Source organism: Molothrus ater, chromosome 3 (assembly GCF_012460135.2).
Source record: "Molothrus ater isolate BHLD 08-10-18 breed brown headed cowbird chromosome 3, BPBGC_Mater_1.1, whole genome shotgun sequence".
In the NCBI taxonomy this organism is placed as follows: Eukaryota; Metazoa; Chordata; class Aves; order Passeriformes; family Icteridae; genus Molothrus; species Molothrus ater.
This window is the reverse complement of record NC_050480.2, coordinates 50579233-50591512: the sequence shown is the minus strand read 5'-3', so window position 1 is coordinate 50591512 and position 12280 is coordinate 50579233. Positions and strand designations below refer to the sequence as shown.

General features: G+C 42.6%; 1 protein-coding gene across 1 annotated transcript in view; it reads left to right on the top strand.

The window, feature by feature from the left end:
• Nucleotides 1-9400, top strand: part of TXLNB (taxilin beta) — a 32999-nt gene extending 23599 nt beyond the window's left edge. Inside the window, exons 7-10 of the mRNA XM_036380484.2 lie at nucleotides 456-530; nucleotides 5693-5785; nucleotides 6908-7003; nucleotides 8137-9400. Of these exons, the coding sequence (XP_036236377.1) occupies nucleotides 456-530; nucleotides 5693-5785; nucleotides 6908-7003; nucleotides 8137-8943 (1071 nt within the window). The 3' untranslated portion in view covers nucleotides 8944-9400. The remainder of the gene's footprint in view (nucleotides 1-455; nucleotides 531-5692; nucleotides 5786-6907; nucleotides 7004-8136) is intronic.
• Nucleotides 9401-12280: the final 2880 nt, after the last annotated feature.

Sequence of the window (12280 nt, the reverse complement as noted above, 5' to 3'; positions counted from 1 at the left end):
TCTGAAAACTCCCAGATTTTTTGATGCAGGTCTGACTGTGGCCATCCCCACATGCTAACTCATGGTTGGTAATGCGAAAGGAAGTTTGCCATTCACTGGAGAGCAGGAATTTGGCTGGAGCTGTGCTGAAATGAATATGCCAGAAAGTATCATAACCATTCTCTGGAAGTCTGGTGAAGATGTGGTTAAATGCCACGGTTTTTATAGCCAACTGTACTGCACACTTAATTCCAAGTAGGTTTTGAACTCCTATTCAAATATGCCCATGGAATGCAAATAGCCTGTCCCATGTCTCAGGATAACACTAAATAGTCTGCCTTACCTAACTGCTCTAACTATATTCACCTGAAAGTTAGGCCACTCCTTATCACAGTAACATGAGTAGCTGGAGCATGAGGATTTCCAACTGATAATCTAGGGACCTAACAATTTTTTCTCTGTTGCCCAAAACACAGCTCCTGAACCAAGCTGCAGAATGGAAGCTCCAGGCCAAAATGTTAAAGGAGCAAGAGACTGTCCTGCAGGCACAGGTGACGTAGGAGAGGTGATTGCATGGTGTGCCTTTGTTTGCCAGTTTTTAACCCATGAGGCACATCCCAGGTAAAGTATCCAAACTACTTTCTGTGTATTCCTTCTAGCCTCATTCTACATCCCGTAGACTATTGCAAAGGAAGCAGGTTATTTTCGAGCCAACTGTAAGGTAATGCCCATACTGCAAATCATACTCTGACATGTGGGTTGTGTAGTCTAAAGAAGTGAAGAGGCTCTTTTTGCAAATTTTTGGTATAAAAGAGGTTTATAAAGATGGAGAGAGATTTTTTGCCAGGGCATGTGATAGGACAAAAGGTAACAGGTTTAAAGTGAAGAGGAGAGACTTCTTTTACATACGAGGAATAAATGCTTTGCTGTGGGATGGTGAGACACTGGAAAAGGCTGCCCAGAGAAGTTGTGGATGCCCTGTGCCTGGTAGTGTTCAAGACTGGCTGGATGAGGTTTGAAGTAACCTGGTCAGTGGGAAGTGTCCCTGCCTAAGGCAGAAGGATTGGACTACCTGATCTTTAAAAGTTCCTTCTGACTCTAATCATTCTAAAGTGCTGATTTATGAGTATTTACAGTGCTCAACCACAGAACAATGTGTGTGCCTTGATTATTCACCATAACTACCCTTCAGGCAGGTTTCTTATACAGCAAAGCACTGGAGTACATACATATCAGGAAACAAGTTTACCAAACTGGAGTTGCTGTGCCCATATGCTTTTCTGAATTGGGGTGCAAAGGCAGCATTTTCATTAACTTTAACAGGAATTCTGTCTACTAAGGGCTTATAGAGAGGGGTCTCTAGGATTTCAGTGCTTAACTGTAATTTGAAACTTTCAATAAAATAAAATTACTTGCCAAAATTACACCAGGAGTCAAGCTGGAGTGAAAGGCAGTAAAACCAAGCCATAGGCAGAATATACTACACTTTGGGAGCAGTGCAATAATCACCTTGAATATTCGAGTGAGACCTTGAATCAATGAGAACACTAGATGACATCAAAAAGAGTATCAGTAAATTTTTCTAGATTTAAGAAACAATTATGTAGATTCTTTGACATGTCTGTGAGAAAGGTTCCCCCCAAGCAGAACCTTGAGGGGGATGGTGTCAGTCTGTCAGCCCCTCTTGCAGCTGCCAATCTCCTCACCCATCAGGAAGTGCCTCCCAGCTCTTGCTCACAGTTAATCATACAGGCAAGTTGTCCCAGCTTTTCCTTGCAGATGGTCTAATTGCTGCCTCTTGAGCCACCAAGAAATTTCAGTGTAGAACTGATAACCTGGACACCTGCTAAGAGGAGTTTAGTTTTTTGTGTGTTTTTTCAGAGGCTGAGATAAGCCAGTGGCACACCGAAGAACATCATATAAACTGCTGCTGACAATAGTTTGACAGGTTCTGCAATGAAACCTCCAAGACCCCACTGAGTCTGTCCTGACTGCAAACCTGCTCCCAATTTTCTCAGAGTGGTTTTAATTAAACTCTTATGATCAACCAGAAGAAAAAAATTATGCAGGCAGACCTTCGTAGCCAGCTTAATAAAGCTGGAGTTATTGATAAAAAAATAGAACATTTGAAAGAGAAAAGCTGTTTTTAGAAAACACCAGTCAAGTCTGTAAAAGCATTGAGAATACATGTGCTCCTCCCAGGCTTGTACAGACAAAAATTTGATTTGCTTCCTGAAATGAAATATGCAGTTAAGTGTGTTGCTCAAGTGTGAGAGCTCTGTCACTTACATACCAGCCTTCATTTGGAATTACCAGGAATAATAACATTATTAATATTATTTTTTAAAATTTTTATTATTTCCAGTATGGTAGCACCAAAAGACCTCCCTCATGGACCAGATGCTATAATGCAAGGTGTTGTGCAAATGCAGAACAGAAAGAGCATAAAGAGCTCCTTGATGCAAACACAAAGCAATAAATAGATATTATGCCCCATCCCTGGAGGTGTTCCAGGACAGGTTGGATGGGACTTTGAGCAACCTGGTCTAGTGGAAGGTGTCCCTGCTGGTCTTTGGGGTCCCTTCTAACACAAGTCTTTCTATGATTCTATGATTCTATGATTAACAGAGAAACGTCTGCATGGAAATTTATGAGAAGATGTTGGGTCAGTGAGATAGGGAGAAGCCATAATATTGCCTTCACAGTGAGATATCACTCAATATCAGAGGAGGTGATGAACACTCACTTCTTCCTTGAGCTGGAAGGAACTGGGGACATCATATTCATGCCAGCCGGTCTCTGGATGGCCAATGTGGCAGCGACAGCCAAATCCAGTGCTCCAAATGGTGACAGGGATCTGACACCAGCTGAGGAGGCACACCCAAACTGTGGTGGTGCTTCCCAGGGTGCTGCTCCCCAGGCATGATGCTTAGGCAGACTATTTTAGCTTCATGCATTGAAACCAAATAAAAAGATAGAAGCTGGCCAAGACCTTTAATATTTGGTAGCCAGCACAGGGCAACCACTAAATCATGGCAACCAAGAAGAACATAACAAGGCCAAAGAGGTGGCCCCATGGTAGCACCCTCTTAGCATGGCAGTGCTGAGGAGCCCCTCACTTCCCAGAGCCTTGCACTCACAGCAGTGCTGCCTCTGTCCTCCCCATACAGTCCTGCTGGATACAGCAAGGCAATCCTCGTCTCCCTGATCTTGGAGCACAAGTGCACGCTCCCAGTGAGTGACATCTCTCACAGCCTGTTTCCAGCCACTGTGAAAACGTTCATTTATTATTCAGTTTAAATTGCAGAAGCTATTCTTAGTACTGTGGTGCTCCTCAGGGACCCAGCTGAGGTCACAGCTTGCCCTGTTCAAATGGGAAATGTTTTTGACCTAATTAAACAATATGCAAAAATTGGAAGGGAAAGCAGAGACAGAATTGAGGTGAGCTTTCTTAAAACAGATCGGGGCTAGAGCCTCAGTTCTCTGATTCCCACCTCTGCTCCATCACCTGGCTTTGGGAAGCTCAGGCATTTCTCCTTGGAGCTGTGACATCTCTTCCAAATGTCAACATTCCACTACTACACCAGGTAGCAGTGTCCCACCTACGCTATGGAACTTGGGCTGCTAAAACAAATCCCTCTGAGTTTTTGTTTGTGCCTAGGTCACAGCTCTGGCTACAGCCTTGTATGAACACAAACATGCAAGCTTCATGTCAGCTAGCTCTGATACTGGCACCATGGAGTGCTCTGCATGGGTTAACCTCCTGTGTCTTCTCCCAGCTCCGTGGGGAAGGGCTGCAGCCTGTGCCCTCCTCTCAGCCTCCAAGGCCCTTCCAGCCCAGGTTATACCTGCCTGGAACTCTGCATTTGTGGCTGTGGCAAGGGGCACCATAACAACTAGCTTGAACAAGTATGATATATAACATAACTGTACTTGATTTCAAAATCAGAATGAAACCCACCCCACTATTAGCAACGTTTTCTAAATCTTCTTTCCTTCAGTGACTTCACAGTAGTATCAGGGGTGAGTTGGCTACACCACCTCTACACTAAAGAAAATTTCCTAGGTAATCTTTTTCCAGCTCCCTGCTGGTGTGGAGAAAGAAGGCAACCAGCTTCCACCCACATACTGGAATACTGCAGGCTGCTCTTGACCCTCCCAGAGCTCAGCAGCCACCCTGCCTCAGCCACCACATGTGACACCATGTGACACTTTTCCTAAGAGCTGCCAGGCTGGACAGATGAAATGTCTGACGACCTAAGTATTTCTAGGGATGTTCTGGCACCAGAAGGAATGGAACAAGCTGGAGCTGGTCTTCTTTTCCAAAGGGGGAAAAACCAGCAAACAAACAAATAAATAAACAAACAAAAACCAACAACAACAACAAAAAAAAGACAACAACAAAAACCAAACTGTGCAGGAAAAGCCAAAAACGAGAAAATCTTACAGAAAAACTAACTCAGATCTTTAGAACATTTGTTCCCCCAAAACCATCAGATGATTTTAGATATGAAAAAAATTATAATAATGAAAAAATACAGCAACAGATAAACTTTCACATGGCTGCCATGTATAAACTGATAGCAAAATATGGAGTCTGGTAGTCTGAAATGCTAGCACATTGCAACAGAACTTCATTCTGCTCTGCTTCTCAGAGTGAAGTGAAACTGGTAAAAGAGGCTGGCTGGGGATGTTTGCTCTGTCTTCGCTGGCCTTGCCTACAGCTGCAGTCCAAAACAGAGCTGACAAGGTCTCAGCTTGCTCAAGCTGTGGTGCAGGGATGCATCCTGAAGGAATCCAGTGCAGATTCACAGCAGTGTGAAAGTGAAGGGTGAGCTTTGTTTACATGCCAGGTAACATAGAAAGTGAGCAGTGACACTCCTCTTCAACAGGGGAGTGCAGTGAAGCACATCAAGCACTGCCTGTGCAGCTCCTAGCCACAGCCTGAGCCACCAGGTGGAAAGATGGAAGAAGGGAAACCACGACTGCAGCGTGGTGTGGGAATGCCTCTCCCCCAGCTCACTTGGACATCAAAAGCATCCTAGCCAGGGTAGCACCCAGGTCCCAGCCTGGCTGGAAGAGTGCTCAGAGAAATCCACAAGGCAGGTGAACAGCCAGGCAGCCACACAGTATTGACCTCCTCTGCCAGGGCTGAAACCCCCAGGTTAAAGCTGGGGTTTGGTGACATCTGCATGGTGAAGCAAGGCTTGGAGCTCAGGCACAGCTCTGCTCACGCTGGCTCTCACCTTGATTTAATCACACTGAATGGTCCTGCACAGCATCAGTGGTTGGACCAGCTCAGGTTAGTCCTTGCCCATGGAGATGGGCCAGGGATCAAAGCAAGGGGAATGTTTTCACAAGTCTTGATATCTACAGAATTATTTTTCTTCTGGACACCCTGTAGAGGGATACCACAGCTGCAACATTCAGGAGAGGAGGGCATCCATAACTCCCAGGTCTTCTAAAAATCACTTGCCTGGCTCTTTCTATTCTTACTCATCTTTCTGCAATGGAGGAATCATAATAGTTTGCAACCATAAAAAGTTGCAAAGAGTTTCTGTTCCCTGATGTTTGTGCTTTCATAGTCTCCAAACAGAAACTAATTTCCATGCCCAAACATAATATTTATTTCATTATCTTCTACCAAAGAAGAAGTTCACCATCCCGGATGTTCTGAAATTAGTGAGGTTCTTTTTTTCTCTCTGTAATACAGATCACTCTCTACTCTGAAAGATTTGAAGAATTTCAGAAAACATTGGCCAAAAGCAATGAAGTGTTTGCCACATTCAAACAGGAGATGGAAAAAGTGAGTAGGAGCTCATGCCTGAACTCTGTAATTGATACTTTCCTTTTAGATTTTGATATTTCTCACTCTAATAATTCTACCTGTGATGGGACCATCTCTGCATATTTTTGAAGAATAATTTCATCAACGTTCAAATAAGATTTAGGACACACTCAGCCACGACTGACAGCAGGTTAGATTTCAGCTTTGCAAGCTGAACAGCAGAAAGGAGAGTAGAAAGCTCTCAATTTCAGGTAAAGCTGAAAATGCCTGGAAGAATAAATATTTTACTTAAAATATAATGTGGTGGTTGGGTACAGATCCCTGAGACATACCAGAGGGGGAGTCTGGAGCCACATTTATCAGACCATATTCCCAGGAGTGCCCAGAACCTTCTGGGTGACTGACACTGGTACAGAGAGTTTGACATAGGCTACACATCTTTTACTAGAGTGTGTAGGCAGAGCTGAAGCCCACCAACCCCTTTACACCATGTGGAAACTGTCCAAGAGACTGTTTCCTTGCAGCTGGGGTTCTTATTTCCTGTAATGAATGGGAGTTAAAAACCAAACACATCTACATATTGTACATATTTGTAATAAACAATGTTCTGCTCTGCCACCAAGGCTCAAAATCCTCATGCCCTGATCCAGGCAGCACCTAATAATTCTTCACAGAGAGTTCTGCCTGCAGAAAAACAACAGGAAAAATAGTGCTATTTAGCTAGTAGTGTTTTCTGGAGGTAGTATAGATGGGTGAGTAGTCCAGCAGGAATTTCCCTGGCCTTGAGGGCTCAGAGGAGCCCATCTTTAACTTCCCAGCAGTCTAACATTGTAGTCTGGTAAAGAGACAAAGAGAATCCAGCAAATTCTTGGCCTTTTGTTTTTGTGGGTTTGTATGCTGGAAGTTGGCTATAATCAACTGGTGCTACTGTTGGGACTACAGACTAGAGGCTGAAAGTGATATAGCAGCTACTTCAAATGAAATCCATCCCCTAACATGAATTATTACTTAGCACAGACACTACAGCTGCCGGTAGCAGAGCTCTGAGCAGGGCCAAAGACTTGAATAAAGGGGCTGCCCTAATTTCATCTTTAGCATGGAATTTCTGTTGTGATGCAGCTTTTCTTCCTGATTCTACAGATGACAAAGAAAATGAAGAAGTTAGAAAAGGATACTGCTACATGGAAATCCAGGTTTGAGAACTGTAACAGAGCATTACTGGACATGATTGAAGAGGTGAGCAGTCTTTCCCATCTCAAGATGCATCCTTTTCCCCACGTAAAACTTTAACTAGGAGATGAGATAATCCCAGAAATCAGTGAAAAAATTCTTCTTGAATCTAAGGGTCTTTCTTTCAAGCTACCTTGATAATTGGATTTCTTTAGAGAAAAAGACAATCTCAACTGGTAGTGCTTTTAGATTGTGCAGGAATCCACTGCATCCATGAGAAACTGAATTATGTAACTCTGAATTTTAAGTGCTCTAAAAATGGGTGATTCTCAATGCTCTCCCATACAAGCAAATTGGCATTAGTTCACTTCATGCTACTTTCTGCATAAGAGCATCCACTCAGGGAATTAATGTGTTCTAGCTAATGAACTTTAAAATCATGCCTTTCATTAACTTCCTGTGTAGTCAGACTCTAAGAGTCAAAAGCAAGTACTGTGTCTCACCATACTTTAAAATGTGCTGTCCCAGGGGCATTGCAAAGGAAGTTCATAAGCACATTGGAACTCATTCAAAGATAAGAGGCTGCCTGAAGTTTCACCCCAAACATAAGCTGAACTGGGACCAGATCTTTCTGGTTAGCTTTGTAGTTCTGTGCTATTGCTATTTCTATTTTTATGGATTTCTGTATCTCTTGTTTGTTTCCTCACTGGGTGTAGAAAATGTTCCAATTCAGGATGCTCTTACAGAGCCCAGAAGCAAGATAAACAAAAACACAAACAAACAAACAAACAAAAACCAACAAAAACAAACAAACAAACAAAAAAAAGCTCATTTGCTTCCAAATTCACACCCACACCAACCAAAAGTCTAAGCAGGCTTTTGGTTGCTTGTCTGCATGGACATCCACTATGCTTTTCCATCTCTCCAGATCATCAGCAAGTACTCCTGCAAATATATTTGAGTGAAATTGATCTGAATATGTATCCAGAATGTTAATACATTGTAGTTACAGGGATGAATTTCCTCTTGAATTTTTGGTCCAAAACACCATAGTTATTGAAGAGCAGTTGGTGAAAGCCAGCCACCTGGCAGCATCCTCTGAAGGCTGCTCTCAAATCATTTCCTAATTGCCAGTTCCACTAATGAATTGCATGCACCCAAACTGAGCCTGTACCTTTGCCTGATGTCTTTGACTACAGAAAGCCATGAGGTCCAAGGAATATGAGTGCTTTGTGCTGAAAATCCAGAGACTGGAGAACCTTTGTCGTGCTCTGCAGGAAGAGAGAAATGAACTGTACAAAAAAATAAAGCAAGCACAGTTCCAAGAAGAGGTGAATGGAAATGGCATCTTAGAAGAAGAAGAAGAAGATGATGAAGATGATACTAAAACAACCCCTTCCCCCTCTGAGCAGGAGAGCATGGAGCTGCATGAGAGTGACAAGAGGATGCTGAAGCAGCTGGCTGAAGCTTTCAGGGTGTCCCACAGGGCAGAGGAGTCCCTCCCAAGCAACAGCAGCAATCCAGAGACCTGTGACACTCAAACATGTAATGCCATCCTGGTGCCAGAACCTCCTGCTCCTCTCACTCCACATTCAGAGGCTGGGAAAACCTGTGAGCAGCCCAGCACGAGCACATCAACACCCACTGAACACACACCAGCACCCACTGAAAGTATGACAGCCCCCACTGAGAACGGGTCAAAGCCCACCAAAAGCACACCCTCACTTCCAGACAGGGTGCCAACACCCACAGAAAGTGTGCTAATGCCTCCTGAGAGTGTGCTTGTACCCACTGGGAATATGCCAATACCCACTGAAAGCATGCCAGCAACCCCTGAAAACGTGCCAACCCCCACACAAAACACACCCATGTCCCCTGGGAATATGCCAGTACCCATTCAGGGGCCACCAAAAGCTGCAGAATGTGTGGATGGCCCAGCAGATAGATCTGTCCAGGGTCAGTCTGGGAAGCAAACAGGGGACACAGACATGGAAGCAGTGGATTGAAGACACCATGTGTCCAGGCTTGTCTTTGGCAAACCAGAGCTCTGCTTTGTCCTCTAAACGGATACCTTTTTTTTTTTTTTAAGAAACAAAAATTGGTTCCTAAAACACACTCACGTATTTGTATGCAAATGTAATGCACTTCTCTTTGCTACCACTATCCAGTAATAATGGGTCTGCAAATTTTGCAGTCCTTCATCTGCTTGAAGTATAATACTTTCTTAATGACATGGAAATACAATGAAATCACAGGATCTCTTTTTCCCAGGCATGATGAGTCATCTCATTCAGGAAAATAATTTTAGTGTTGCACTTCCATGTTTCAAAAATCAATGCAATTTTCATGCATATATTTAAAGACTCATAATTAATTCTATCTATTTATTTTGACATTGCATAAAAGGTGGCCTACTTGGACACACTGTGATTTTAATAAATGAGGTGAAAGGAATCTGTAATTACAAAGTAAAATAGTGAAACCATAAATGTGGTCAGCCATGTCCAATGAGCAGTGCAACAACCAGAGGAGAATTTTTGGGCAAGGAAATGACCACTCAGCACTGTAACCTAAACACCCACAAGCTTTCAGCCTTATCTTCCATTGGTCTTTACTGCTCAGTGTTCTAGAATAGGTTTTGTTTTCAACAGAACTACAGGGAAAGGGAAAAGATCTTTTCTAGATTCACATAAAATAACTGAAAACAGCAATTTCCAAATTGATGGCGATTTCCAAGGTAGGGGGTCACAATTCTCTTTCTACTTTCTACATCCAACAGAAAACTGCTACATTATCATACTATTTGGAGTCACAGTGGGGATCATGCCTGTTTCCAGCACACAAACGAGGTGAGAAGTTTAGAAGCTGGTTGCAGATCCCAGTTTCTAGGCAAGGAGCAAAAAGCAGAGTGGAAGGTACCAGGATGTATTCCAGAAGAATACAGAACAATAATCCTGAGATCGTGCTTCTGGATGGTGCTGTCCCTCCCAGTTACAGCCACATGAACCACAGCTTCCTCCTGGCACTGCTGCATGGGCTAATGCTCCCAGGAGAAGGATGAGGACTCACCTGTCACCCCATTCTGGAAACAGAGCACAAGTCAATAAGCCAGAAGCAAAGAAGAACCAGGAAAGCAGGAATCCCTCTCACAGACACCTCCAGGGGCTGGCCACATTCCCATCCCCTTTCTTGTCTAACCGGCTCTTCCCACCTGCCTGCCAACAGCTATTGCTTAATAATGCAACCACCCTGGTCAGCAACTGGTTTCTTCTGATGCCAAGATCAGAGATGAAGGAAGGAGGCAAGGGAGGGTACCTACCCAGACAGCTCTACAGTCTCAAGCAAGGAGACTAAGTAGGCTTTTTAGAAGGTTAAAATGTCCCCCAGGAATGTCCCCCAGGATTATTTTAACCTTCTTTAAGCCTAAGTAGGCTTAAAGAAGGTTAAAATAATCCTGGGGGACATTCCTTGTTTCTCATCTCTTTCCTCTGAATTCCACCCAGGCCTTTCAGAGTCTTAGCTGGACAGCTTAAGAATTTGAAAAGGGCAATTAAGCAGGATGTTTAGAGGTTGGAAAGAGAAATCTTACAATCAAATAAACCCATGTGTATAGACAATTCCCAAGAAGACCCTGAAGACAAAGCGGCTTGTTCAAGCCAAAGTTGAAATACAGGTGAACCAAGAGGAAAGATGTCCCCTTTGACACACTGTGGGAAACAGTGGCCACAGAGTCCTTCCAGCATGCCACCCTTCAAAAATGGGGTTTGAATCTTTGCTCACTGCCCACATGGCCCATACCCTGCTTAAATATGTCTGTGAACTGCTTGGCTACAGAGCTGACCCTAGGAGTATACAGAGCATAAACTGCAAAAGTGTGTTTGGATATGGCCTGTAGCTATCATGACTACAGTTTTCAATTGTGAATGCCTTATGTTAGATAACAAGACCTACAGGATTTATCTCATGTCTTTAATCATGTGAAGTAGATAATTTGAGTCTTAGTTATCTTAAGCTCCTTTTATAAACAGTGGAGAAGGAAAAGCATCTTTTGAGGACAAGTTATCCCATGATAAGACTGGCATCCAAGTCAGAAGGAATTACTTTCTCTCTGAAGATGATCTTTCTCTTCAGATGCTAGAGCCAGCCTAAGACAACTAATTTAAATTTAATACATCTATTAGGTATCTAAATTAGGCAACATGAATTCCATCAAATATTCAGATTCAAAGCCCTAAGTGAATGGCCATCTCTGAAAACCAAGCCAGTTATGTGCCTGTGGAAACATTAATCTATAACAAATCTGTATCCTAAGGTAAACAGTTATACTCACCTGATACACTTATTTTTAGTTTCCATTGACTTAAGTTGGTAGAAATATAGTTTCTGTTACAAGTTTTGTTTGTTATCAGGGTGACTTTTAAAATTAATGCAATTTATATACTTGTTAATGTGTTGGGGGTTTTAATTCTTGATCTTGTTTGATTCTGTTGCCATTTTAGTAACCACCTGCATGAAACAAACTCCTTTTTCTTTAAATATGCCCTTCTTTTTCTTCAAATAGCCTTCAGTTGTTGATGTTTTCTCATACATTCAAATATTTAATGCAATAATAATGGCCTTACAACTTTAGGTTGGTTCCATTTTACATAATCATTATGGTCATATCTTTAATTATGTAATTCATGTCTCATACTTTCCAACTTCAGCAAGCAGGGAGACAAGGATCCTGCAGATAAAAACTTCCTACATAGTTATGATTTATTCTTACAGCATCATTCCTCATGAATAAATACACAGCCTTCTGGGAAAATTACTCCCACTCTCTTCCACCTTCCTCATTTTTGCCCTTGAAATTCTAACACTGCAAAATTCTAACACTCAAATACTTGCAGCTCCTATTACTATGAGTTTCTCTCACATACCTGTTGCTTCTCTTCTTTTCTCATGTACCAACTGTATTTTCTCCCAGCAGTTTCCTCCTCATTTTCAGTATGTATGCACACATACAATACTGAAAGCACAGAAGAGTGACCTCCATAGCTTTTAGTTTCAGGATTTGGCTTCATGTGTTTACAAGAGATGAGAATTGTAGGGAAAATTCTGGCTGATCCCAGGCTGCATAGAGTATTTAGTCAAACTATTGAGATGGTTTATGCAATCTCATGGCCTGTAGAGCTGTGGAAAGCTGGAGTAGAAGTGGAAAGAAGAAGAAGTAGAAATCAGTAGAAGTGGAAAATCTGTAAAATTTTACCAAGCACCTCTTTATCATCCACTGCATCAGACCAGAAGATTAAATCACCATCACAGATTTCTGTGTGCTAATCTAGATTCTCTCCTTCTTCT